The following is a 24,206-nucleotide window of genomic DNA, read 5'->3' as shown; positions in this document are numbered from 1 at the left end:
ATTTAACCAATTTTTTAATAACTATACATTTCTTAAACACAATGCATTAACATTTATAAGGCTCTATATCACAGAAAAAATGTATTTAAAATTACAGAGTTCTTAATAAAAATTGTAAGTGTATTTATTTGTTTGTATGCCTTTATTATATTATTTAAGTTTTAAGAACTGCTACAGCCTCGTAGCTAATGCAATTATTAAAGAAGTAATGCAGAACGTCAGGTATGACTTGATTTAGTTTAGTTTACCTGGCTAATCGCGTCGAACAGCTCTCAATGTCGCCCTTAAAGTATTGGATACTTGGTGGTTGCCTCGCCCTGCTATTGATACAATGGAGGCGCATGTCATTGAAATATGATCATAATGAATATTTGACGAAGACTCTGAACAAATTCTTAGTTCCTCGCTGGGTTGGCTCCGTTGGCCACGATGATATCAATGAATTTCTCAAGGAAGAGTTGACTCGACTGGGCTTTGACATTATTAACGATGACTTCTTCGACGTATATTCAGTGAACAATGTGATCGGCGTTCTAAACACGGGAGCGAAGCGATTCCTACTGCTCAGTTGTCATTATGATTCGAAATATTTGGAGACAACAGAGTTTTATGTCGCGGCTACAGATGCTGTCTCCTGTGCCTTGTTATTGAATATAGCCGAGGAGCTAAATGACTTTTTACATCAGGAATTTGCCAATCGCCCAGATCTTGGATTGGTGGTGAATAGAAAGATTATCTCAACTGCAAGCGGCCCGTGTTAACATAATTGACATTGTCTTTAAGCTGGCATTCTTCGATGGTCATGAATCTGTTGATGGTGTCCTATATCCGAGTCCGATGTTGCTGGGCTCGATCAACTTTGTACATGTGGAAGTCGTAGCATTAAATAAGATCGTGAGCTGCTTGAATTAATAACTATTAGTTTATATGTATATACATATGTATATATGTATTTTTGTTTTCTTTGAGTTCTCAGGATTTAGTTATTTCCTTCAAATCGATTGGCGCACCAGATCAAATATATATGAGCAAATATCAACGTACATACGCATTGCACGATCGTCTAGCAGATATTGAGCAGGAGTTACGCATTTCCGGGGATCTTAGCAAGTGCCACCAGTTGTTTTACAAGCTCAAGGATCATAACAACGATATCGCTGATGATCACATTTCCTTTCTGAAAAAGGGTTAGTTTTTCATATATAAAATGTTCAAGCTTAAATATATGTATACACAAAATTCAACTTAAATAGGATTACCAGTCATGCATATAGTGCCCTATGCTTATCCAGAAGTCTGGCTTCAAGAAGCGGATAACCTGGATAACTTACACTGGCCGACAATTCGAAATATGAACTTAATTATTAAGCGATTTGTTTACGAATATATAAGTAATAGAACTTTGAGAACCTATTCAATTGGCTGATTGATATTAAATAAAGGAAACATTGCTTTAAATTTTAAAATATTCCAACCAATAGATATCCGACTTGGAATAGCATCAGTGGCGCCAGAGTTTGAAACATCGATACACTATAAACAATAGTTATCCGGCTTCTATCGATATGCGCGATAGCAGTTAAATGCAACTGTTTATTATGCAGCTGCCGCAGTTTGTGTTAGCCGCCTTCCCGCGCATTTTATGCTGGATTAGGTAGATTTTGTCTTTATGCTACAACCACCAAAGATTTCGACTATTTGGTTTTTCACTCGCCCAAAAACCACTGTAGCAATCAGTCGCACCACCCGAGCCAAGAGTTCGTAACACATAAATTCCATTGTGAGTATACCACACGCATCGATAATATTTTGGCGCTATACCTAACCTTACATACACAAGTAGCTTGTACGCACACATATTTAGATATACCTATACATAAACATTTATATTTACATTTATACATTCACGCTGATATGTTTTTTTTAGTTTTTTAAAATAAAATTGTGAAATTGATCAGTGAACCCATAACAAAAATGCCACGACGTAAGATACTCGCAAACAACAATAACTCCGAGGAAGATAAGGAGGTGCAGCCCACAAGAGCAAAAAGGGCGCGATTGGTTTTCCATCTGGACTTGCCCGAGCGTCGTCAGATAGTTGGCAATGTGTTAGTCTGTGGCACTGGCGATACCGGTCAACTGGGTCTCGGAGAGGATGTACTGGAACGCAAGCGTCCGGCCATCGTTGAGAACATACCAAATCCTGTGGATATCTGTGCCGGCGGCATGCACTGCTTGGTGTTAACAAAGTCCGGCGATATCTACTCGTTTGGCTGCAATGACGAGGGTGCGCTTGGCCGCGACACTAGCGAAGAGGGCAGCGAATCTCTGCCTGCACTCGTCAATTTGCCCGGCAAAGCCCTTTGCATTTCGGCGGGCGATTCGCATTCGGCTTGCCTGCTGGAGGATGGACGCGTCTTTGCCTGGGGCTCGTTCCGAGACTCGCACGGCAACATGGGCCTAACCATTGATGGCAACAAGCGGACGCCCATTAATCTGCTCGATGGCATGATATGCTGCAGCATTGCCTCTGGCGCCGATCATTTAGTTATTCTCACCACTTCGGGCAAGGTCTTCACCGTAGGCTGTGCTGAGCAAGGGCAACTGGGACGCATTTCTGAGCGTTCAGTTGGAGGCGAGGGTGAGTACAGAGTTTCAATGTGCCGCGTTCAAATTTTACTATATTATTACTAAATTTCCCTAGGTCGTCGGGGTAAACGCGACTTATTGCGACCGGATCAGCTAATTATCAAGCGCGCCAAGCCCTTTGAAGCCATTTGGGCCACAAATTATTGTACATTTTTGCGTGAATCCCAAACGGGTGTGATCTGGGCCGTGGGCTTAAACAACTACAAGCAGCTGGCGCACGCAAAGGACGCTGAGCGTGTTTTGATCCCCATTAAAACCAATTTAAAGGACGTCAAGCAGATTGCGGGCGGGCAGCATCACACCCTGGTGCTGGACAATGCAATGCGCTGCTTCGCCATTGGGCGTCCAGATTACGGACGCTTGGGTATTGGCGACGTCAAGGAAGTGGTGTCCGAGCTAACGCCCATTAAAGAGATCAGTGGGAAGACCATATTTATTGGCTGCGGCGAAGCTTGTTCCTATGCCATAACCAATGATGGTAAATTATATTCCTGGGGCATGGGCTCCAATAATCAGTTGGGCGTGGGAGATGGCGACGATGAGCTGGTGCCAGTTCCTGTCGTCAGCAAGAATACACAGAACAAGCGGATGCTATTGGCAGCCGGCGGTGGGCAGCATAGTGTGTTTTTGGTCGAGTCGGACGAGGCGGAGAAGCAAAAGGAGAATGTGCCAGCCAGCAAGAAGCCGAAGACAGCTGCCGTCGAAGCGGCCAAGGAATCGACAGAGACGGAAATTAAGGAGAAGGAGACGGTGGATTTGAACAACGAGACAGTTCCGCCAAAGGGCGATGACAGTAAGACTGGCAAAAAGACATCATCCAAACGCGGACGCAAGAAGGATTAATAGAGAAACGTTAGTTAAATGTTTCCAATTGTTTTGTTCTTCAAAAGTCGCATTACTATGATGCGCAGCCTATAAACACTTATTAATTAAGCCAACTGAATAAAATGTTGTAACTGATTTTGTTTTTTAAATATAGTAAATTTATATATGTATTCGCAAAATAGCACAAAAAGCTATTGCAAAAAGTGAAACAAACCGAACTAAAACATTTATTTACAAACTAATCAACTTGCATTTTAATTTATATCATAATAATAGTAATTACTTTATAATTTACATATATCATACATCATCAAGAACTATATAATCAGTGTTTCACAAGCGGCTACTAAAGATTTAACCCTACGATAGTAGCTGAGAGCTTAGAGTAGGTTGTTTGTGAGTGCAAATTGGTAAGGAAATACAATACACATTTATGTTCGCCATATCCATCATTTGTTTTCGTATAAATATTTCCATATACAAAATATATCAGTGTAACATATATACATATACATATAATTTTTGTCTTCCGTACATATATATGTTTATATATATATATAAAGATATAGATATTTGCCAACTACATAAAATATGAATCGGCTGGGTCAGTGCCGGGTGTCGATGCATAGTTGATCGCTGTAGTCGCATCCATCGACAGAGCTGTTGTTGCTTCTATTGCGGTTGTTGAATGGCTTGGAGCACCACCGTCATCATTTTGGCCATCATAATTGCAACCCAAATAGAAGCTTAAGAATAGAATACAGCAAACTACGGAAAGCGATAGGATCACACGCGCTATTTTGCGTGCGAATGCAATAAGACCAAGAAGATGACCGCCGTTAGCGACACCGCCGCCCATTTGACCGCCAATGCCTTGACTATTTCGCACCGACAATTGCAGATGAGCCAATAGTAATGTCTCCAAGCACTGGATGTCATCATCCGTGTAGTCCAAACCGAGGCTTAGGTCACAAATGCAGCTCTCCTTATGCAGATTATGGTCATTGTTAATTTTGTTAATATTATTATTATTGTTGTTGTTCTTGTTTTTGTTGTTCTGATTATGTTGGTCGTGGCTGGCAGTGGCATCGTCTCTCAAGGTCAGATTGCATTGAGACAGTAAATATTATTTACGTTTGGGACACGTGTATGCTGGGGCTTTACGGCAACTTCCGCCAGCTGGCGAGTGTTTTATCATCTGCTCGTACATAAGAAAACCGAACCCAATAAACAGCAACAATATTAGAGCCAAAGTGGCATATTGTAAATGATTTGTAAACTTCAACTGAGCTTCCATTTTTTGGGTTTGCTCCTGTAATTTGTCTACACCAAATTCCTGAAATAAACCAGAAAAGCGATATACATATGTAGAATGATAAAAGGTATAAAAATCCCCAACAATCATATAAAGTATATATGAACATACACTACTACTGCCATCGCTCTTCATGTTTGCATTTTTTGCACTCTCGGATTTCTCGTCCATACGACATACGAGACGGAAGGTTTCCACATCTGGGTCTGTTGAACATTTCGTTCTCCACATGTCTGCTACAGCTTGTGAGCTGCATTCGGTTTCTGAAGTGCAAGCTGCCATAACAAGGAATTTGTCTTTTCCATCGCTGTCCAGGATCTGATCAGATTTAAGCCAAATGTTCACTTCGGTTGATTCATTTGGGGGTATTATACCACAACGGGGACGCACGCGAAACTTTTCTGGTGATGTTGTTTGTATCTGAAAGGGGTATATAATAATCGGTATTATTAATATCATGTTTCAAAATGTATTCATCATAGCTCACCTTATAGACCACCGGCTTATTGCAAATGTTTCTCAGAGACACCTTTGCTTCCCCATTATCTTTGCAAATATTTACAAATTCCTTGGGCTCCAATTGCAACATTACTGGACAGCAGATACAATATGTGTATGTAGATGGGGAAATTAATTGTACGTGTTATTAAACTAAAAAATTTTTTTCCAAATTTTTGCTTAAACTAAATAATAAATTTACACTAGGTGATATGACTGATTGTGAAGTCAATGCTTGTGTTTCGTCAATGTTGTATAAATGATAAATCTGCTTACATACATAAGTACATACATAAATAATTTATATACTTAAGTGTTCTATACAAAGAGATATGCTTACCCAAATCCGAGGGCGTATGAAGCTTGCCGTTGCTTGAATCGTGGGGCGCCATACGAACGCTATTGCAGAAGGTAACCTGCCAAAGAGAGCGACACAGAGACAATGGAAATTAATTGAAATTTAGATGCCTTTGGTCAGCCCATGCTCATGGCATGAAAATTATCATCAATCGATTTATGCTGAGCTTTGCTATTTTCACGAGTGCCCATTCTAACACTTCAGGGCCTCACTTGACAACACAATGGAAGGCCGTTTTGCGAATTGGTCTAATTTACTTTGAGAGAACTTATGCACCTACAATTTGCCGGATAACGAGGCTTCATAACTGTATATATATATATGCTGTTTTTCTCTTCTGGAGAAGCCAATGTTTATTTAACTGAATTGTTTATTTTTCCATAACTTTTTATGTGGAAGTCATAAGAATACCTTTGTTGTTACAGCTGCCACTTTGAGACAGTGAAATTTAATCTCAGATACAAGATAGTTTTATATATGCAGCTTAATTGTTTATCTACTGCAATTTGAGATGGATGTTATGTTAAGCTGCTGTTATTTACAGTGATTATTGCAGGAACTTAAACATTGCGATGCAAAAATATCGATAAAAATATATATTTAAAAATATGAGCGAATCGTTATTGTAAAAAGGGAGAACTTGTTGCAGTAGCTCTAAACTATAATGCAATCTCAGTCACATATCTATTATTTTTTCTAAATAACTAACAAATATAAAATAGTTGAGATGCTTTAAAGTTTATTTACATACGTAAGTGAATGTATGTGAATATGGAAGCGCAGTCTCTATTAACTCAAAACCACAAATACATTTTAAAGAAACTGATTTTTGGTACATATGTGTAAATATATGTATATTGAGAAAATTGCAGAAAGCAAAAGAGTGAAGCAACTATTAAACTATTTTGTATCGATATTTACGGCGAAATACACAAAGTGATGTAGCAATGAGCAATAAATTACGCACAGCATCTGGGAAATGAGTAGAATCTAGACAATTTTAAAAACAAATGTGCAATAATGGATTTAACAATAGATTTATACACTGACAGAAGTGCGTAGAGAAGCTATGCAAGGTTAAATTAAAAACTATTCATTTGGAATATCAATTAGAGTTCGTTTTCGTTTTCTACACTTCCATTTGTTGTCGTTGCTTTGCTTTGTTTAGAATTAACAGCACACCCATGATCACCAACACGACAATACACGCACACACGCACGCACATGTCCATATTGGTCGAAACCACCTACCCTGGGCATGTTTGCGGAAGAATAATATATTAACTGTGTTGTCTGTTGTCCTCAGATTTCTTTTGCTTTCTTTTCAACGTTCCGTAAATGAATTGATTTATTTTAACGTTATGTTTGTATATGCAGAATGCTTAATGCGGAAATATCAGTGGCAGATATTAAGTTAATGCAATTATATTTCTGACAATTGGTGACGTCGCGCTAACACACCGCGACAAGCGTGGACACACAACTAAAACAATCAAAAAAACGCACAAAAGACTAAGCACAAAAGCTCGCTGTCTGCCAAAAAGCTCAAGCACTGCGATCGGCCTTTGCGAGCGAACAGCTGTTCGTTTGACTAGCCGACTGCAGCAGTAGCATTGCAAATTGCAATTCGTGTTAATTGAATTTACGACTCAGCGATGAGTATGCGGGCGGGCGAGCAATAACCGAATTAAGGGAAAATGTGAATGAGAATAAATAATTTGCCTAATGCTACGCGCTGGGAATTAATCAACATGTATGGCGTGAGTGTTCTATTTATTTTTTCTTTGTACAGGTCAACGCCTCACAACGCTTCGCTGACGACTGCGGACAAACGAAAGCGAAACTTTTACAGCGAGTCTATGGAATTTCTATTAATAGCGACAAGAATGGCCAACGCAGGACACGCAATCCGTTGCGCACCCTGAATCAATATCAAGCTTTTAATGTAAATCAATTAAGGGACCAACTAGCGTGTTCAGCTGGTCAGGAAATGCAATTAACAGACAAACTTCCGGACAGTCCAGCTACAAACTAAACACACCTAAAAACAATTTAACTTTCGGCTCTTGGGCCAGGTGATTTCGGGGGTCACCTACCTTCTTATCCAAACCTATTTCATCGTGGGGCTGGTCGTCGTCACCGGCATTGGCAGCTTTCGGCTTGGCTAGCGCACGTTTGGGCTCTGGGACAAATTGAAACTCGTAGTTGTCGCTGCCTCCCCAGCTGACCAGACAATTGTCCTTGGGCACATACTGAGTGACGTCCTTCTTTGATATCATTTTCAATATCTCAACCGCTTTGGGTGGCAGCAGCGTCTTAATGACCTTGAAAGCGGCTAAACATATGTAGGTAAAATAGAAGAAAAAAAGCTCATTTCCAAAGTTCAAAGTGTAACGAAAAAAAGGTTATTTTTACCATTCAACACCCAAGCCAGCTCGAAGACCAGTATGTAATTAAGCGAATTGGGATAGTAGAGCTTAAATGTCTCCACAATACGCTTGACAAAGTCCAGATCCATTGTGGCCAAACCCGTGCCGGCCATGTCAAAGAATATGCTCAGCTGGGTCAAATGAGTCTCGCGCTGCTTTCGCTCCACCCAGTAGACCACAATGCGTATCAATTCATCCAGATTCTTTGACTTGCTATGCAACTTGACGCGAAATATGAGCAACGGCTTGCCATCCACATCGTGGCTATGCACGAACACAGAGCCCTCATTCAGATACTGCTGGTTGAGCTTGGCCTCAGTCAAATCATTTGCGCCGTATGACTGACGCCAAATGCACGTATCCCAAAGCTTCGTAAAGGATGTCTCCATATCCAGATCGTACATTTCGAGAAAACGTTGCAGCCAAACATGGTCGTTTCGTATCCGATCGAGGTCGACGGGATGAAAGGGGACTAAGAGCAAAAAATAAAAAACCAACTGTTAATGAAGTAGAAAATATTTAAAGTTGAACTGTGGCACCTCCCTCAAAAGATCAGTAATAATTTCTGAAGATCAACTGAAGGTTGACAATCTATATGTATATATCTTTTATTTACACCCGACTGTCGCGACGCTTCGTATTTATAAAGTAAATAACGGAAAAATAGCCATATTATTTTAATGACGGTGAATAATTTCCCAAAGACGACGATATACGACTCCTCCAATCTGACTCATTTAAAATATACTGTAAATATGTATAGAAGCAACAAAAACCTATATACATAGCACTTGGCTAGCCAGCCAGTCCGGGCTGCTTACATCTGAGTGAACTTGTTGACCCTGAGCCGGCCAAGGGCAGGTAAGGCCAAGCCAGGCCAGGCCAGTTGGCTGCACTTTGTAATTTCATTAGCTTACCTGTAGGCGGCGCCTCGGCGTATTTTGTATTGAAGCGCTGTCGCAGCTCCTCAATCTGCGCAGTGGTTGGGACTTTGACTTTAATGGCCATGGCTAGCACTCAAAAGCTGGCGACAAGTGTAAGCAGCAACTAAACATTGAACTATTTGAAGTTTGTGGTTTGTGCGCTTATCGCTCACTGCGTTCGTTTGTTAATCGATAATCCACTTTCTCAGCACGATAAAGCGATAAGATTTCTATTTCCAGTATTTCCAAGCACCACACACACATCAGCCGCCAGCGACAAGCGACAAGCAACGAATGCAAGTACTTTACCCGAACCGACTCTGGCCAACTAACGGTCGATCGGCGATTGGTAATCGAATGGCGTACGCGTCTATGTGGAGCACCAATACACCCAATGGAACGCCTTCAAAAGGGCAGCGCTCTGCTGCCACTGCTGCTGCTGCTGCTACTGCTACCACTGCTGCAATAGAACGTGATCGTCGCCCTATGCGGGCTGCATTTAAATGAGTTTAGCTTTGAGTGAAAAGCTCGACTGCGCGAAATCAATGAAAGCTTACGCTCAAATCGTGGTACTCAAATGAGTATGACACGAATGAAACACCCGGCAGGTGAGCTTATTTATCTTTTATATATTTATAGTTTATTAATTAATTAATTAATTTCTTCTATCTGCACATACATTAGTTTAATAATGAAAGAAAACTCAGAATTTCGTTAAAATTATTTAGATTTATTCTATTTAATTTTATAAACATACTTTTTGTTTGATTATATAATTTAGTTAATAATGTATTTACTAAAATATTTATCAACACATTATTCCTACTGAATGTATAATTTTATTAATACAATGTCAAGTTCTCATTGGCTATAAATCAAAATTTGATATTTCGTTCGCCTGGATTATCTGTTATAGCCGTTCATTATTGATAAGATTATGCTCGTATTTTGGGAATATTTCTTGAATACATATCAAATATCAAATGCAATTGGTTATTCTGGTAATAAAAAATATATTATTATCATGAATGGCTTTATGTGTGTAACATATATACAGTTAGCGTTTAGGCTGATTCAAATTTAAATTTATAGTCATCGTTCCCGCCCCAGATCTTCAGGCAGTTATCCTGATTCACATACTGCGTAATGTCCTTTTTGGTGGTCACGCGCAGTATCTCCAAAGCCTCTGCTGGCATGAAAGTCTTCACCACTTTGAACGCCGCTAAAATAAATGAGAAATGGAAAATTATAATTGAATTATAATTATAGTCGCAAAAGTCTGACTCACCGTTGAGCAGGAAGGGCAGCTGGTGCACGATGATGTAGTTGGGCGTATAGGGGTACTTGGTCTCGAACAGGTTGATAATTCCCTTGATAAAGTCCAAGTCCAGATTGCTCAGTCCCGCATTGGTCATATCCATGAAGAGTGTCATCTTCTGTAGATAATCCTTACGCTGTATGCGCTCCACCCAGTAGACAATCAGGCGTATCAGATCGTCCTGATTCTTGCTCTTCGAGTGCTTGGAGAAGTCTACAATGAGCAAGGGCTTGCCCTCATGGTCCTGATTGTGCACATAGATCTCGCCATCGTGGAGATACTCCTGATTAACACTCTTCTCAGTAATATCGTTTGTGCCGTAACTCTGACGCCATTCGCAATTCTCCCACAAGCGCGTAATGGTCTTCTCTACGTCCAGCTTGTAGGCCTCCAGCAGTTTTGTAATCCAGATATCGTTATCATTGATACGAGCCAAATCACTGGGGTGAAAGGGCACTACAAATACACACACACATATTAAACACAATTCGGATTAGCTTTGACCGCATCCTACCTGCCGGCGGCTCGGACTTTAGTTTAGCCAGAAAACGAGTCTTCACCTCGTTTACTTGCTCTGCGCTGGGCTGTGGTCCTGTGGGCATTCTGACTAATGCAACTTGCAACTGAAATTGGGCAAATGGCTAATTGGTTTTGGTATACCATGTATTTATACACAACAGCACAAAAACTGGACAATTATCGCTTTGCTACTGTACTCGATCACTGATAAGTTATAAAAGTCTCGTTCTCCGGAACTCGCTGATGACTCGCCCGAGCGCATGCCAATCAAGCACTAACAGCTGCAACTGGAGCAAGTGAAAGATAGAGAGAGAGAGAGAGAGAGAGAGATTGAGTGAGCGGACTTTAGATACTCGACTGATGTTTCAATTGAAACAATTCTCTCTCAGCGATTGTGTGCGCCGAGCTCAGTGAGATCATAAATGCGGACAACTCAATGCGGGAGGCAATCGCAACAGAACCGTTCTTCAATCAATCTAAATACAGAAACATTACAGAAGAGATAAACAAAGACAGAGAGAGAGAGGGAGAGAGAGAGTGGAGGTGTGAGAGAGTGAAAGAGAGGGAACGAGTGATAAACAGGCAGAGCCGACAATGGCGATAAGTTGGGAACAAACGTACCCAAACCAACAAACAGGCGAAACAACTGTTAGAATCGATTCCTCTACTATATATGTGTATATATACATTTCATATTCATATTTATAATATTGATATGGTTTGTATGTATGGTTACATAAGAACTGGAAATTGATTACAAAATATTTCCACACAGCTGTTCCATTGGGAATGACACCAAAATAATAACCGTCACTTGTAAAAAAAAGCTACTCTACATATATAAATTTCTTCTTATTAAAATTTTATATTTTGTTCTTATTTAATTTTGTTCTTTATAGTTTAATTTTTTTCAGTGTATTGTAATTTGTCTGCCTTTGCACATTTATTCGTTACTAATTTACAACAATGTTTTTTTTTCATGTTCGGAAAACATTTGTCCAGCTGCTTAACAAATAACATATGCACATAAAATTTTATGTACGTATAATATTTATATATAGAATATATAGTTGCTTTTTGCTAGAAATGTTGTTCTCTTTCTTTCACTTACAACACATTTTTTGGCCATTCAATATTTGCCTATTCCATATTTGTTTTATTACCACTTTTCGCGTGATTTGGCTAATCAGCTAATGGCGCTCTGCATTTGCTTTGTTGACATTGGGCGGCAAATAGGACAACAACAATTTACATATTGAAAGCTCCTTGTGGCCTGCCTCCCCGCCCACAGCTCTGTGGCTGGCATGGCATTTGGGCCATCGTCGAAAAACTTTCGCTGGCGTTGGCCCAGTTGTGTTGTTTACGTGAAAACGTGCGCGTGAAACGCCGTCGTCGCCTCGTCAGCCATTTGGTCCAATGCGGATGCAGTGCAGCAGCAGCAGCAGCAGCAGCAGTAGCTGAGTTAACCAAGTCCAGTCCCAATCATGAAGTTCGCCGAGCATTTGTCGGCGCATATAACGCCAGAATGGCGCAAACAGTATATCAATTATGAGGTAAAAGAAAAACGCGCAAACTGTGTGCGAAAAATGAGAAGAAAAATATGTATCTCATAGATATATGCAAGCGTGTGCTTTTCCTAGCTGTCAGTTTCTCGGTGACGTCACGTGAGAAACGGCTGGCCAGCTGTCAAAAATGCCAAAGAGCTTTTAGCGTGCGGCTTCTACAGCGCATGCGCTCTGCTCGCTCCTCCATCGGGCATTTTGTTGTGGTCTCCTCAATCGTAAACAAACAAATGAGAGTGTAAGCATAACAGTGTGAGCGAAAAGCAGACGAACACAGTCGCCTGTAATTATTTACGTCTGTAAGCAAGCAAATGTGCATCTCATTTGTTGTAGAAAATAATACTGAAGATCATAAAAAATGGAAGAAAATTACCATCTATATTTAACAAATTATTCGCAGTTATTTGATTATAAAATAAGAGTTCAAAGCATAATAATTTGGCACACAAAATGTGCATACAACTATGGATTCAGTTCCAGACTTTTCTCTAAGTATTTCTCATGAGTATTTCCTCTAAGAGTTTCTTTAAGTGTTTGCTCAAATTGTTTCCTCTGTTTCATTTAATATATATTTCCTTGAAGCACTCTTAGTATTTCCTCTTAGTATTTCCTCGTAGTATTTACTCCAAGTGCTTCTTCCAAGTACTGTACGATCGGCCCCCACCAGGCCTGGGCGACTGAAGAAATGCTGTAGCTGCTGCCCTTTATATAGCGCACTGTCACTCACACACTGAGTCGCGCTCAATTGTTGAGCCCGACGACAGGCATGGGTCGCTGCAGCCGACCAATGGGAGCACTCTCTGCTCTCTCTACCAAATGAATACTGCTGCATACGTATAGAGAATATAAATAAATGATCGTCTGCAAATCTTCTTCGTCCCTTGCTCTTGTTATGCAGGCAGACAGAGAGACAAACTGTGAGAGGCAGACAGAGAGATATAATACAGAATACATACATAGGCAAACATAGGTAAATTGAATTACCTTATTACGCAGCTAAAGGATATACATATATTATTGATAGAGCTAAATGGTGATATTATTAAAAACTTATACTTGCGAGTAGTTCCTCGTGAACCGATACATACTTAAAAGCTATCGATAGCTTTTCAAATACTGATCAACTTATTCCCTTTGGTTGCAGGAAATGAAGGCAATGCTGTATGCCGCCATTGAACAAGCTCCTTCCGCGGAACTTGTGGATCGCGAGATGCTCACGCGCTACTTTGCCAAGTTCGACGAGGAGTTCTTCCACTATTGCGACAAAGAGCTGGCCAAGATCAATACGTTCTACTCGGAAAAGATGGCGGAGGCAACACGTAAATATGGCAGCCTGCGCAGCGAGCTCACCGAAGCACTGGAGATGGGCCATGTGAAGAAGCAACCGGCCTGGAAGCGACGCACACCGCTGGGCAAGAAAAATGTGCCCGCACGCAAAATACAGGATCTCAAGTTGGCATTTAGCGAATTCTATTTGGGTCTGATACTGCTGCAAAACTATCAGAATCTCAATTTTACGGGCTTTCGCAAGATACTCAAGAAGCACGATAAATTGCTCAGCGTGGATTACGGAGCACGCTGGCGCACGGATCATGTGGAGGCGGCGCATTTCTATACCAACAAAGACATCGATAGATTAATACAGGAAACCGAGCAGGCGGTCACACAGGACATCGAAGGCGGCGATAGACAGCGTATGCAATGGGACATATTGTAATATAATAATTATAATTAAAATATTGCCTTTTGCAGGTGCCATGAAGCGTCTGCGCGTTCCGCCGCTCGGCGAGCAGCAGAGTCCATGGACCACATTCAAGGTGGGCCTCTTTTCGGGCGCGTTCGTTGTGCTCTTGTTTACCGTCGTCATATCAGCCATGTTCTATGGCTTTGGTGAGAATTGGCGCGTTGGATTGCGCATGTTCCGAGCACCTTTTCTGATCACGGAATGCCTCTTCCTGTGGGGCGTCAATGTCTATGGCTGGCGCTCGTCGGGTGTGAATCATGTGCTCATCTTTGAGCTCGATCCACGCAATCATCTCTCCGAGCAGAACATCATGGAAATCGCCTCGGTGTTCGGTGTCATTTGGGCGTGCAGCGTGCTCTGCTATATATTCTGCGAGCCCCTGGGCATTCCACAGTACGCGGCTCCATTGTTCCTCTACACCTTGATGGTCGCCTTTCTGCTCAATCCCACAAAGACGTTTCACCACGAGGCACGCTACTGGGCGCTGCGTGTGCTCGGTCGGGTCATCATGGCGCCGTTTTGCTTCGTCAACTTTGCGGACTTCTGGCTGGCCGATCAGCTGAATAGCATAGTGCCAGCCTTCCTGGACATACCCTTTCTCATGTGCTTCTTTGGCCGGAATCCCACATGGCACAAAGCCGGCGAGGGTGAGTAATTGGGTTGGGTTTAAAGATATTCCACAATAAATTATGCTAATCAGCCTAAGAAATGAAAGTCCAAACCAAATAATGCAAAATAACTCTGCTCAAAGTACAACAAACCAAAATATATTTCATTAATATTAATTTCCGCTTCTATATGCCATGCCACAAAAATTATAGGCCGACTGGAACATACCCTGGAATGATGTGAAATTATACAATTGAGCCTTGGCTCTAAATTAGCAATATTAATGAAGTCCTCAAAGTATATTAATAACATGCAAATGAATAGTGCCTCAATTTGCATAAATTAGCCCAAAGCCCATTTTCCCTAAATTTCTGCTTTCAATGAGTAGAAAATTCACCCAAAATTTCCGTGAAATTTTATTCAAAACCTTGCAAAATGTTTAAGCAAAAGCTTTTATGAATTTCGTAAAATTCGCCTGTAATTGCATTTTAATTCGCGGAAAATGATATTAAAAATACAAATTTTCTCAGACATGGCTAGACATTAAGTGGAATACCACTTGGCCTTGGCTTAGGTGGGCTTTAATTTTGTTTTCTTTCATTAGAATAACATTCTTCGTTCTCCTGCTTGTTGGTTCCTCTTAGCTGGCAATCACTGTGTGCAGCAAATATCCATTCTGCATCCCATTGTGGCCATTCTGCCGGCCTACTTTCGCTTTGCCCAGTGCATACGACGCTATCGGGATACGAGGGAGTTCTTTCCACATCTGGTGAATGCTGCCAAATATGCGACGTCCTTCTTTACGGTTATTTTCGCCCATAAATATCACACGACAACGGGTGAGTAAGTGAAGGCGACAGGCCAATGCCAATGCCAATGGCAATGCCAATGCCAATGGCAATGCCAACAACTGAGCATGTTGTTTATCTGTTGGCCAATTAGCGTTAATTTTCATGCGGTCAAGTGCTATAGAAATTGGCTGTTCATTTTATTTGTCACTTGAGCATGTCGCAACTGGGCTAATAGTGTAATGCATATGCCCGCAGATAGCTATCCGCTGTCGAAGGAGAATCCTTGGTTCTACTGCTGGATAGTCTCGGCATTGTTCTCCTCGTGCTACGCCTACACGTGGGACATCAAAATGGACTGGGGCCTGTTCGATGCGAAGGCGGGCGACAATCGATTTTTGCGTGAGGAAATTGTTTATTCATCGACGGTGAGTCGGAGTCCGGCTCGCAGGGGCTAATGGCCGCCATAAATATTTGGGCAAGCGAGCAGCACGTAAAACAATCATTCAACTCCTTCCCTCTCTCTTTCTCTCTCCTTCTCTCTCTCTCTCTCTCTCTCTCTGTTTGGCCTCATCTCTAATTCCTTTCAGTGGTTCTATTACTTTGGCATTATTGAGGATTTAATATTGCGCTTCAGCTGGACGCTGTCGATGAGCCTCATCCAGGCGGGCTATATCGAGGGCGATGTTATGATGACCATTCTAAGTCCACTGGAGGTATTCAGGCGCTTCATCTGGAACTACTTCCGCCTGGAGAACGAGCACTTGAATAACGTGGGCAAGTTTCGGGCTGTGCGCGATATATCAGTGGCGCCCATGGACTGCTCAGATCAGGTAGCTGCAACCAGCCCGCACTCTGGTTACACTTTTTGTCTACATATATATTTATAAATACTTTGTGTTTATGCCAACAATAGACCACAATTTTGCGCATGATGGATGACCCGGATGGCGTTATCAACCGTAGGCGGGGCAAAGCCTCGGGCGGCAAATCTGGCAACAAGAAGAACAAACATGAGCAGCAGAGATTGCTGCTGCAGGGCGAATCCGTTGAGGACCTGTGTGCATAGAGCACAGCTCGCGGCTTATCAACTCAATGTGCGCAAATATTAAGTATACGTAAATGTATAAGAAATAAAACATCAACAAAAGTTAGTCTCTTGGTACGATGGACTCCGGCTGGGGCTGTGGAGCGGCACGTAAGCCACATTCAATTGAATCCCCAACGAAAATGACGTGAATCAACTACTCTGATGAGCAGGACGTGCCAATGAGTTTATCGTGCGATGCACCCACACAATGTGGCCAGCAGCAACAGCACGTTTCATGCGACATTATTTTGTGCACATTTTAAACAACTTTGTAGTCTTAGCCACAATTGTTGCCAACTATTAAAAGCGGAGTAGCGAGTGTGGAGTACTCGACTTTGTAGACATGCTGAAGGTATTCAAGTATTCCAGAAATTGGCTTAAATTATTCAGATCTAGCTTATCTGACAAGCAGCTCAGTCACAGTGGCTTTCTTCTAACCTCTCACATAGGCATTTCACTCTGCCTTTCATTCATTTCAAATGAGTTCCTGGTATTATTGTTAAGCCAACATCATTATTTGAGTCTGTTTAAATTGGATTTGCCATGCCACACATATTCAGATCATTTCAATCTAATTTTGTTGCAAGCACATTGAACTGAATGAATTCGTGAATGCAGAAATATGGTTTACATGCGCAAACTAATATAATTCGCGAACCTAATTAAAACGTTGGCTGGCAGTGGGATTTTTTACACACGGAAAGGTGAACCTTGCTAAAATAATAATCGAATAATGCAGAGAGCCAAGTCGTGTCTAATCATAAATCTATTAGTGCAAATATAGATGCATGCATGTGTATGTATGTATATATGTTGATACATGTATACATAAATGAGGCACATATGCATGCGTATACATACATACAAATACACATTCGTCATATGTATACCTTGGTAAGTATTTATAATTATTGATTTGTATATATGTATGTGCATATGAAACGAATATACATACACAAATGTACATGGTATATACATACATATAAAATACAAAAAGTGCATAATGACAAAAAAAAAAAAAAAACATTCAAATATATTTAATTTATTGTACGAAACCACAATGCATAATTTTGCTTGTTTACAAATGTTTTTGTTTCTCACCTTGAACCCATTGACAATTGGAAATAAGGGTATAACAGTTTGGCTAAAATGTATGCCATAGGCAGAAGTAGGCGTGGCAGACGAAGTGAGTCGGCTTAGCGTAAATCTTAAAATTCATCAGAGCTAGCGACTGGGAATTTTTGTTTCAGGTCATATCTTATCAATAACTAGTCTCCTTTCTCTCTTTGCTTTCCTCCATCTTTGCAGCAAAATTCACCGAATTTTACATTTAAGATATATGTGTATATTATACAATTTAAATTTTAGATTTTGGATACCGGCTCTCATTTTAAGGTCAAATACAAATATAATTATTATTATTTTTTTTATATCTATGATATTCAATTAAATATGTAGATGATATCTGAAAGTTTTATATTAAATCCGTCGAATCAACGCGCGTGGCAGCAGCAAGAAGAATTTGTTCATACGCGCGCAAGCTTTCATTAAAAATTAACAATTGCGCGGATTTTTTATTTAAAATATTATTATTTTTTTTGTTCCTTTTTTGATTTGTTTCTCTTCTATATATTTATTTGCTTCTGTCTGATAAGCATGCCATTATTTTATTTTATTTATTTTTTTTTTACTTTAAGAGCATTCAATTTAATTTATTATATTTTTTTTTTTGCAAAAACATTTTTCGTGTTTCCTACCAAATCTATTGTTTATAGTACATTTGTACATTTGATTGCAATCAGCTCGAAACAGAAATATTTATTATGCGAATCAAACAAGATTGCGTATGCAAAGTCCAGTGCAGCGCCATAGATAAGCCAGGGGGCCCACCTCGCTTTCTCCCCCTCGAATTAAATCTATTTCTAGATTGGCTAATCGCTGAATTTGCTATCTACATTCAAAGAGCTAAACACGCATTAGAGAATTTAAAAGCAAACGAAATGCTGATAAACGAAACGGCAGGCGATTTTGGCATATTTTCTATTTAATCTGAATCTATAGGTATGTATTTGCCCAGGAGACAAGGCTCAGGGGCCGATGACAATTTTACGTGTTGTCTTTAAGCCTGGTCACAGTTGCTTTTATTTGATGTTGATTGATGGATTTCAGCACGTTCCATTTCACTGCCTCGATTTTTATTGAATGCTCGTTAGCCATTGCAATGGGGTGTATTTGTGTGTTGTGAAGAGGATATTGAATAGATAAGGGCACATGCAGAATAGTTTTACTATATTCCACATTATATTACTTAAAGTTAGTCAAGCTTAAATTATAATAAAACATGTAATTCACTTTTAATATCCATGAAATCGAGTTTAATGGTCATTAATGTATAAATATGATTATGCAATAGAGCATTTATAAGTATAATATATATTTCAAACTCACGAGCAGGTATTATGCACATAGACAAACTCGACTGCAACGTTCTCACTTGTTTATACATAATATATATTAAATGCCTATTCATATTCATCTATATGAAGCGTTTGCCTTTTGTGATTGATTTTGATTCATTATTTATTTATTTTGTGGTATTAATGATTCAGTTGATGGCAACTAATTGAGTTTAAATAATATTGTTTGTGATACAATTAAACACATAACAAATTAAGCAAATCACAAAAATTGGTATTTAGATTTCCTAATGGCTTGAATTGAAAATAATACTGTTCATAATTCAAGTAAATACCAGGTGAATTAAATTATTTTTATTTAATATTGGTTAATTTTCGTTCTATTGTTCATAATTCAAGTAAATCCACAGCATACAAAATTACTTGTATTTAATTTTCGTTCTAGTTGAAGCGGAATCTTTTAACAGATTTCCATGATGCCACAGTCAGTGCATAATTTACACGAAAGTTTTTTTTTTATTGTTTAATTGTTGCAAGGGAAGTTGACTTCAAAAGTTTTGCAAAAGTTTCAAGTTCCCAACTTTGTGCGAGAGTAAACTGCAAACTATTTTCAGCTGTGCTGTAATTTGATATACACTTTACTTACAGACATTCAATCCGTGTCCCGCCACACACCACGGCGTATGATTGATTTGTTATTGATTTCTAATTCAGTTTAATGGCCGTCATTACTGTGGAAAGCGAGCATATTACGACCATTAAGTGTGACTAATCAAATTATGATGGCAATTTAAAGGAATTTGCCCATCGACAGATTTTTAAAGTAAGTTATATATTGTATTTACGGTTAGCTTGTCAGTTTTCACATGCGCCTGCATAACCTGCACTTGTGGGACTTTGGGCACAGCTTTGGGGGCAAAAAATGCAAAAGTGAATGCTTGATTACGAATTTGCATCGCTTTGCTTTAGTTTTTTCTATGTAAAAATTTCAATTTACTCTGGCCTGAACACGAAGAACTTGAAGAGTCATAAGCTGGCAAGCGAGGGCACTCTGAAGAGCGAATGGTACATGGAAAATAACAAATTGCAAATTAATTATTTTTATTAGGGCTGCTGAAGGCTTAGTTGCTGGGGAACGCAAGAAAAATACAGCTAGATTTTAGCATGAGATTTTTTTTCATTTATTTATTTTTGATAAGGCTATTATGTAGAAGGGTTGGTTGGCAAAAAAATGGGTGGATGAACAATGGTATAATACTCGTTTGGGGCCGCACTCAATGTTGGTTTGAGGTAATGGGCTGTAAATGGAAGATATAAAATACAAAAAATATACATAGACTATTCAAATGCTTTACTGTTAAGCAAATTTTTTGAAGACTTTAAATTTGAATCAGATGAGTTACTCAAATATTCCAAAGAACAACTTGCGAAACCAATATGCCCTTTTGCACAGCATAGACGAGTATAAGTAAAAAACAAACTGAAACACGAACCGAAGCAAATCATTTTTGTGAAAGTAGCTAAAATACCAAGGGAAAAGGGTAGTAAAAAAGCTTATTAGAAAAATATATAATTTTATTTGGACGTATTCTAAAGAAGTTTTAGCCATGTCAGATTTGGTTATGCGCGCTAAGCTGACATTTGCTTTGAAGAGATGCAGGCACTTGGCTGGACACAGGATATGCCTTAGTCGAGCACTCTTGGGCAGTATAATTTGTGTTTTTTTTGGTTTCTTTTTTTTGTCCTGTTTCGGCATTTGCATCGATGGCCAACAGCTGAAGGCGAGCGCCTTTTTTAAAGCCCTTGGGCGTTGACTCAAAAGCATTAGATAAGCAGGCAATTTTAAGTGTTTTTATTAGGCTGTGCGAGTGTGTGTGTGTGTGGGTGTGTTTACTTAAATGGCGTTGTCAACAGTTAACAGCGCTTTTAACTCAGCTGGCAGTTTGTCAGATGAAACAGTCGGATAAGCATTTGCTTAAGGCGGTGCAAAGGGTTGCCTGGGCTTTAACTTGCCGAGATGTTATTTGCACTTTGCCCGGCGGGTGAGTGTGGATATGGATATGGATATGTGCACATGCCTATGGCTTGCTGGTTCTCGGAAAGGGTAAAGTGAGCAATAACACATTTGCAAGTTATGCTTGACTGGCACACATAGCATATGGCAAGCTAAGCAATATAAACCTAGGTCAATATCAATATCCGAGAAGTTTACCAAAGGCAAACCGGTATATGCCGCTGCTAGCAACTCCATATTAACAGGGTATCACAGGTTGTGCTTATTAAAAAGTTGCGAAGAAGTTCAAAAACTTTATGGAAAACTTTACTCGCATGACAACAATAACTTTGCGTCACTTATCTTTCATAACTCTGCAATTACAGGGTATCACAGGTGTTGCACATTAGGTAAGGGCTTCAACATCACTGAATGCCACATAGGTCAGCAATTACAGGGTATCAAAGTCTTAAATCTGTGCCCAACTAACGTTTGTTCGCATCTGTGCTTTGAGGCTCTTTTATTGCTGTTTTGTATGCGGTTCGCCATGAAGTTTTGACACGTACTTCTGAGGGTTTCTTTGCTGCTGTGACAGCAGATTTTCATTGATTTGACAAGCACACAGACATACCTATACACCCAGACATACAAACACACATACACGCACTCACACAAATTCGACAGCTTTTGTTATGCAAACAAAATAAGAAAATTCTCAGAGCATTGACATACGAATATTCATATGTATTACCCATATTCCATATAATATACATACATATATATGTGCATCACATACATACATGTATATAGCTACATTTAAACGTATATGCATATGATGTATGCGTATTCAGTTCAACTTGAACAGCAAGTGTTATACATGGCGTATATGTGGATTGTTTGCGCGTGTTGCGTATACGCAACGTTGCACGCTCTTTTGTCTTGTTCGAATGCTGGCTCTGATTGCAATAAGCTCGATAAATGTAAACGTCATTGCCGATAGCAGCGCCGCGGCTGTGTGCCCTGTGAAACTTCCGATTAAACGCCTTTCCTCCCCCGTCGATGTTGTTGTTGCCATAGCTGCGCGTCAAACTGGATGGCGTTTAACACTTTGCCCTCACATAATTGCCATTAATTGCATCGAGTGGGCCAGATGCTTGGCTTAAAGAGGAAATATGTGGCATAAGTTTTAATGCACAGTTTTTATACACACACATATACAATATATTTGGCTATATTACATCAATGTAAACACGTTTTAATCTCATTTTAATATTTATATACGATAAGAGAATGTTGCCAATGTTCAATATGTCTGTTTCCTATTGAAGCTAGATATTTAACAATTTTTGCAATTTTTTATATAGAATTATGAGAATTCCCAATATGCATACTCTATAAATACTCGTCCCTGCTGCAAATGTCTGTGTTGTTTAGTTACGCCTGTTGCGCGCGTGACAAACCCCGAAAATCTACAGTTGCAGCAGTTTTGCTGGTAAATATTTGGCAAGTGGTGCGTGCATGGGCAAGAGGGGGGAATATTGATATCGACCACAGCTTTAATTTTTTCTGCAAAATAAAATATAAAATATTTCATATATTGTAACTCTTTCTAGATCATAAATGCGAATCAGCAACAGCAGAGCTCTCACTTTATTTTAATTGATTTTTGCAGTTTATTGATATCAAATATAGTTGCACTGCTGCACAGCATTGATTCGATATTATTGCATGCTGTGCATTAATAATCCAGAGGCAGACACCGGCGTTCAGCCTTGAATGAGCACATCTCATCTAATATGCAAAATATAATTCTGTGGCAAACAGCCCGTCTGTAATAATAGAGCAGACAACACTCATTTAAATGCTGCCCACTGAGCGTGCAAGTTTTCACTGCATTTATATCCCGCACCCATTGATAAAGAGTAATCCGGGTATAATCGCCATTTGATAGGGTTTTTAACTCTGCAAAATAAATAGAGTTCATGATGCTGCAATATTTCCTACGTCTCTCATCAAAAATGTGAAACACTTCATAGCATTATTTGCTGATTAAGAGCTCTCTATCTCTTTCTCTCTCTCTCTCTCGCCCTCTCTCTCTCTCTCTCTCCACGATTCTCATCATAAATGTTAATTACTTCACAGTACATCATTGTTTACGGATAGAGCGCAGCTTTATTTAGATTTCTCTCTCCTTCTCTCTCTCTCTCTCTCTCTCTCTCTCTGTCTCTCTTTTACACACACTCCCTCTCTCTGCGATTCTCAACACATCAGCATAAGCTTGAATCATACATTATTCAAGCATTTCCATGTTAATTACTTGCCAGTTTTCGTATACTGGCTTACATAGTCTCTCAATTTAACTTTGCAGTCTGTGATTGTTTGAGCAAAGTTTTTCTCGACCATAGCATGTCTTTCACAAACACTCAGCCGCCGGACCACCGCAACGTCGCACCGCAGGCGCCATAGCTCTTCAGCAAGAACAGAAACTTAATTAATTAATTTAGTTAAAGCCACAGACAGTCGTTCGCTTAACCTCAGTCAAGGCAGCTCGGTAAATATGTAAATCAAATAGGCTTTTAATTAACCATGAAAACAGAAAGTCCAACAAAGGGGGAAATTCCCAAAAGGGGGTCAATTATACATCATGTTTGTGGGTCAAAACTTTTGAGTCGACTTTGCAGCCTAAATAGGTATTTATAATGTTTGGTTGGCTGCCCGCCGGACTTTAATTTGCTTGATGCTCCAACCAAAACAGGATCAACCAACACAAACACACACACACACACGCGTAGTTGGCCAAAATGTGCTGAGTAATGCGAAACACTGGGGGCTTAACCTTTAGTGAGCATTGATTGATGGCAGACGCTGTGTGTGAATCTATTTATAATACTCGTATGTTTATTATTTACCAAGCATATCAATGCCAATACACATACACACACATACACACGCCCAGACAGACATGCATGTATATCAAATGTGGTTAAGTATATTGGTTCTGCGTGTTTACTTATGAAATTTGACTGGAACTAATGGATACCAAAAATTGTGCCATAAAGAGGCTACGGCTACGTCAAATGTGACCCGATGGACGCGTAAAGCGCATTACTCATTGGCCCAGGCTATAAATAAATTGCGAAAAATACAAAAATTCAAGAGTTCCTAAAAG

At 39.8% G+C, this 24,206-nt stretch overlaps 5 protein-coding genes across 9 annotated transcripts; 3 read left to right on the top strand and 2 right to left on the bottom strand.

Moving 5' to 3' along the window:
- Nucleotides 1-126: 126 nt before the first annotated feature.
- LOC108651653 (glutaminyl-peptide cyclotransferase) lies at nucleotides 127-1,466 on the top strand. Its single transcript, XM_018101476.3, has 4 exons — nucleotides 127-719; nucleotides 784-894; nucleotides 977-1,187; nucleotides 1,254-1,466. The coding sequence occupies exons 1-4, from the start codon at nucleotides 276-278 to the stop codon at nucleotides 1,424-1,426; spliced, it is 939 nt and encodes a 312-aa protein (XP_017956965.1). The 5' UTR covers nucleotides 127-275; the 3' UTR covers nucleotides 1,427-1,466.
- A 130-nt stretch (nucleotides 1,467-1,596) lies between these two features.
- Nucleotides 1,597-3,716, top strand: Rcc1 (Regulator of chromosome condensation 1). The gene is made up of 3 exons (XM_018101475.3): nucleotides 1,597-1,780; nucleotides 1,928-2,641; nucleotides 2,705-3,716. The coding sequence occupies exons 2-3, from the start codon at nucleotides 1,975-1,977 to the stop codon at nucleotides 3,490-3,492; spliced, it is 1,455 nt and encodes a 484-aa protein (XP_017956964.1). The 5' UTR covers nucleotides 1,597-1,780; nucleotides 1,928-1,974; the 3' UTR covers nucleotides 3,493-3,716.
- A 762-nt stretch (nucleotides 3,717-4,478) lies between these two features.
- Nucleotides 4,479-9,455, bottom strand: LOC108651647 (motile sperm domain-containing protein 2-like). 2 transcript variants are annotated; one of them, XM_018101468.3, is made up of 7 exons: nucleotides 8,992-9,455; nucleotides 8,061-8,546; nucleotides 7,742-7,980; nucleotides 5,628-5,703; nucleotides 5,277-5,380; nucleotides 4,901-5,209; nucleotides 4,479-4,810 (listed from the first exon to the last, which is right to left on the bottom strand). In XM_018101468.3, the coding sequence occupies exons 1-7, from the start codon at nucleotides 9,080-9,082 to the stop codon at nucleotides 4,601-4,603; spliced, it is 1,515 nt and encodes a 504-aa protein (XP_017956957.2). In that variant the 5' UTR covers nucleotides 9,083-9,455; the 3' UTR covers nucleotides 4,479-4,600. The 2 variants fall into 2 exon arrangements, with proteins under 2 accessions (XP_017956957.2, XP_089116331.1); XM_089260205.1 differs by lacking the exons at nucleotides 7,742-7,980; nucleotides 8,061-8,546; nucleotides 8,992-9,455 and adding an exon at nucleotides 6,057-6,186.
- On the top strand, nucleotides 6,880-16,687 carry PXo (P[[i]]-sensitive XPR1 ortholog). Of its 2 annotated transcripts, none has more exons than XM_089260204.1 (7): nucleotides 6,880-7,405; nucleotides 13,541-14,090; nucleotides 14,149-14,787; nucleotides 15,394-15,588; nucleotides 15,796-15,965; nucleotides 16,128-16,370; nucleotides 16,454-16,687. In XM_089260204.1, exons 1-7 carry the CDS (start codon nucleotides 7,349-7,351, stop codon nucleotides 16,604-16,606), a joined length of 2,007 nt encoding a protein of 668 aa, XP_089116330.1. In that variant the 5' UTR covers nucleotides 6,880-7,348; the 3' UTR covers nucleotides 16,607-16,687. The 2 variants fall into 2 exon arrangements, with proteins under 2 accessions (XP_089116330.1, XP_017956958.1); XM_018101469.3 differs by lacking the exon at nucleotides 6,880-7,405 and adding an exon at nucleotides 12,238-12,387.
- LOC108651654 (motile sperm domain-containing protein 2) lies at nucleotides 9,991-11,978 on the bottom strand. Of its 3 annotated transcripts, none has more exons than XM_089260206.1 (4): nucleotides 11,946-11,978; nucleotides 10,830-10,938; nucleotides 10,286-10,771; nucleotides 9,991-10,219 (listed from the first exon to the last, which is right to left on the bottom strand). In XM_089260206.1, the coding sequence occupies exons 1-4, from the start codon at nucleotides 11,961-11,963 to the stop codon at nucleotides 10,062-10,064; spliced, it is 771 nt and encodes a 256-aa protein (XP_089116332.1). In that variant the 5' UTR covers nucleotides 11,964-11,978; the 3' UTR covers nucleotides 9,991-10,061. The 3 variants fall into 3 exon arrangements, with proteins under 3 accessions (XP_089116332.1, XP_089116333.1, XP_017956966.1); XM_089260207.1 differs by lacking the exon at nucleotides 11,946-11,978 and adding an exon at nucleotides 10,999-11,129; XM_018101477.3 differs by lacking the exon at nucleotides 11,946-11,978 and having other exon boundaries at nucleotides 10,830-11,119.
- Nucleotides 16,688-24,206: the final 7,519 nt, after the last annotated feature.

This window comes from Drosophila navojoa, chromosome 4 (assembly GCF_054131105.1).
Source record: "Drosophila navojoa isolate 15081-1374.11 chromosome 4, UAZ_NAV_1.0, whole genome shotgun sequence".
In the NCBI taxonomy this organism is placed as follows: domain Eukaryota; kingdom Metazoa; phylum Arthropoda; class Insecta; order Diptera; family Drosophilidae; genus Drosophila; species Drosophila navojoa.
The sequence above is the reverse complement of the archived record's forward strand: the minus strand, read 5'-3'. Positions and strand labels throughout refer to the sequence as shown.

What these genes read in the sequence shown, in the direction of transcription:
- LOC108651653 (XM_018101476.3), top strand. Translation starts at nt 276, where the DNA reads ATGTCGCCCTTAAAGTATTGGATACTTGGTGGTTGCCTCGCCCTGCTA. An exon ending in TCGTAGCATTAAATAAGATC is followed by an intron (nt 895 to 976) that starts GTGAGCTGCTTG and finishes TTGAGTTCTCAG; the next exon opens with GATTTAGTTATTTCCTTCAA. An exon ending in CATTTCCTTTCTGAAAAAGG is followed by an intron (nt 1,188 to 1,253) that starts GTTAGTTTTTCA and finishes CAACTTAAATAG; the next exon opens with GATTACCAGTCATGCATATA.
- Rcc1 (XM_018101475.3), top strand. Translation starts at nt 1,975, where the DNA reads ATGCCACGACGTAAGATACTCGCAAACAACAATAACTCCGAGGAAGAT. An exon ending in GCGTTCAGTTGGAGGCGAGG is followed by an intron (nt 2,642 to 2,704) that starts GTGAGTACAGAG and finishes AAATTTCCCTAG; the next exon opens with GTCGTCGGGGTAAACGCGAC.
- LOC108651647 (XM_018101468.3), bottom strand. Translation starts at nt 9,082, where the DNA reads ATGGCCATTAAAGTCAAAGTCCCAACCACTGCGCAGATTGAGGAGCTG. An exon ending in CGCCGAGGCGCCGCCTACAG is followed by an intron (nt 8,547 to 8,991) that starts GTAAGCTAATGA and finishes TTTTGCTCTTAG; the next exon opens with TCCCCTTTCATCCCGTCGAC. An exon ending in AGAGCGATGGCAGTAGTAGT is followed by an intron (nt 4,811 to 4,900) that starts GTATGTTCATAT and finishes GGTTTATTTCAG; the next exon opens with GAATTTGGTGTAGACAAATT.
- LOC108651654 (XM_089260206.1), bottom strand. An exon ending in AAAGTCCGAGCCGCCGGCAG is followed by an intron (nt 10,772 to 10,829) that starts GTAGGATGCGGT and finishes GTGTATTTGTAG; the next exon opens with TGCCCTTTCACCCCAGTGAT. An exon ending in GCTGCCCTTCCTGCTCAACG is followed by an intron (nt 10,220 to 10,285) that starts GTGAGTCAGACT and finishes CATTTATTTTAG; the next exon opens with CGGCGTTCAAAGTGGTGAAG.
- PXo (XM_018101469.3), top strand. Translation starts at nt 12,319, where the DNA reads ATGAAGTTCGCCGAGCATTTGTCGGCGCATATAACGCCAGAATGGCGC. An exon ending in CGAAGGCGGCGATAGACAGC is followed by an intron (nt 14,091 to 14,148) that starts GTATGCAATGGG and finishes TGCCTTTTGCAG; the next exon opens with GTGCCATGAAGCGTCTGCGC. An exon ending in AAATTGTTTATTCATCGACG is followed by an intron (nt 15,966 to 16,127) that starts GTGAGTCGGAGT and finishes AATTCCTTTCAG; the next exon opens with TGGTTCTATTACTTTGGCAT.